Raw genomic sequence first — 2,480 nt, 5'->3', positions numbered from 1 at the left:
ACATTCAAGAACGGCAGGCGCGAGGTCACTTGCGGTCAGAGGAAGCCAAATACGGCGGTGTTTTTAGGATTTTTTTCCCCACAAAATATAGAAATAAGAGTATAAAACCAGTTATTTAGTTAGATAGAGAATATTTACAATATTTAGAGTCATATTTACACTCTATATACCTACATATATAGGGAGACAGGCACACAGAGCAGCGCAGCCGCCCCGCTACAGCGCGTCTGTCTGTCTCACCNTACATATATAGGGAGACAGGCACACAGAGCAGCGCAGCCGCCCCGCTACAGCGCGTCTGTCTGTCTCACCTTCGCTTCTCTCTCCCTCAAGCCTCTTCTTTGTTGCCGTCTCATTGCAGATTTAGAACCACTTCATGCATTTTACGTCTCGTACAAATCCCATTCCTCTTTTTATTATTCCCCCCTCCACCCTACCCACCGACCCATAACCAGCAGCAGCATCAGCATACACCGCAGCAGACGATGGCGAGAGCGGCAGCACTTGCCGGGGTATTTGCCCTGGCTGCAGTGGGGGGCAGCTCTGCCCTTCCACCTGTGCTTGAGGGTTCTACTGGTACCCCCATGACCTGGACCGAAGGTTCTATGGAGACCCCTGATGTTTCTGTTGGCGCAATGAGCACCGGCCGCAGCGGCAGTGCTGTCCGTATGATGGACACTGCTGCTACTCCTGAGGCCCCTCAGCAGCAGCCACAGCAGCCTCAGCAGCAGCAGCCTACCCCCATGCAGGAGGCTGTTCTTGAAGCNACCGTAGACACTGCAGCCGATGCAGTTCGTCAGATTGTGACTCGTGTTCGTGAGAGGCTTGCTGGTGGTGTGACAATGCCTACAGCAGGAGAAGCAGGAGTGACTCGTCCTGGTTCTATGGCAGCAGCAGCAGCAGCAGCAGCAGCAGGTCCTGTTGCAGCACTACGTGGTGTAACAAATGATTTCCTTAGAGAAATAATGATTCAAGAAGCAGTACTAGAAACCCTCTGGGCTGTTGTGAGAGATGCACAAGAAAACCCATGGATGATGAACGAGCAAGAAACCCTACATACAACAACATCTGAGGCAGTTCAGGGTTTCCTTACCCGCATGCATGATAGACTGAGAGCAACAGGTTTCACAGAAGAAGAGGTTATGCGTTTGCTTCCTCGTAGCCGCAGCTGCAGCAGCAACACAGCCGGTGGTTTGTTTGAAACATGCACAGACCCCACCACCCCCGCAAGAAACCTAGGAAAGAAAGGAGGATACTATGGCTATGGATACCCAGCAACCTACCACTATGGCTACAGCTATCCTTACTATAGTTATACATACGCATACCCCATGTATGTACAGCCCATGGCCTACCCTGCTTACTATGGATACTCCTGGGGGCCCTCTTACTACTACGGGAAACACGGAAAGCACAGACGCCTGGGTCAGGAGGAGAGTTTCTTACCCCCTACTCTGACTGCAGCAGGAACAGCAGCAGCAGTATTGAGAGCAGCAGCAGCAGAAGCTGAAATGCCTGCTGCAGCAGCACCTACAGATATGTTTCTACCCCCTGAGGCTGCAACTCCTATGGGAATGAGAAACCCTCTCTTCGGTCTAGAAGAAGGTGTACCTGGACGCTCCCTATACACCAGCTGGAGCTCCCCATACACCCGGTGGCCCTCTTACTATTCTTCTCCTTACTACTACAGCACCCCCTACTACAGCAGGTCCTGGTATAGCTACCCATACACCCCAGCATACAGCTACAGCTACCCATACACCCCAGCATACAGCTACAGCTACCCATACACCCCAGCATACAGCTATGGATACAGATACACCCCGTCTTACAGCTACAGCTACCCTTACTACTATAGAAGACTTGAGGTTCCTGATCTGGGGGTCCCCATGCATCAGCAGCAGCAGCAGCAGCAGCAGCAAGAAACCACCAGCACTGCTGTGCCTGCTGAGCGTATGAGCACCGCATCTACCCGTACCACCCCCAGCAGCAGCAGCAGCAGCAACAGCAGCAGCAGCAGCAGCCTCAGAAGAGTAGGAGACAGATATGAACAAATGACACCTTCTTCAACTTACTTTACTCCTAGCAATGAAACCCCAGCAACCAACACTGTCTATACACCTGAACATGCTGTAGTAGAAGAACAAACCCTCTGGGAAACCTACAACTAAACCCTAAACCCTAAACCCTAAACCCTAAACCCTAAAAGGTTCAATATACATATACATGCATGCGTGCATGTATGTGTATGCTGAAACAAACTATATAAATTACGATTATTATATTTTATATTCATAAACTTTTATTGCTGCTCTTCTGCAGCATAAAATAAAATTTTCTCAACACCACGCATGCACACCAAACCCTAAACCCTAAACCCTAAACCCTAATTTAGGGTTTAGGGTTTACTGTCCCTAGATACAAACAAGAAAGAAACAAATTGCAACAAAAAAGAAACACCGCCAAGCACGATAGTACTG

The 2,480-nt window shown here is 49.6% G+C and overlaps 1 protein-coding gene across 1 annotated transcript; it reads left to right on the top strand.

Moving 5' to 3' along the window:
- Positions 1-485: 485 nt before the first annotated feature.
- EMH_0007510 (82 kDa gametocyte antigen, related) lies at positions 486-2,171 on the top strand (the record flags this gene model as incomplete). Its single annotated transcript, XM_013498027.1, is given in 2 exon segments — positions 486-766; positions 770-2,171. Coding segments are annotated over 2 exon segments (1,683 nt in total).
- Positions 2,172-2,480: the final 309 nt, after the last annotated feature.

Source organism: Eimeria mitis, genomic scaffold, assembly GCF_000499745.2.
Source record: "Eimeria mitis Houghton genomic scaffold, Emh_scaff312, whole genome shotgun sequence".
NCBI classification, from domain to species: domain Eukaryota; phylum Apicomplexa; class Conoidasida; order Eucoccidiorida; family Eimeriidae; genus Eimeria; species Eimeria mitis.
Note: the sequence above shows the minus strand (reverse complement) of the source record. Positions and strands in the feature narration are given on the sequence as shown.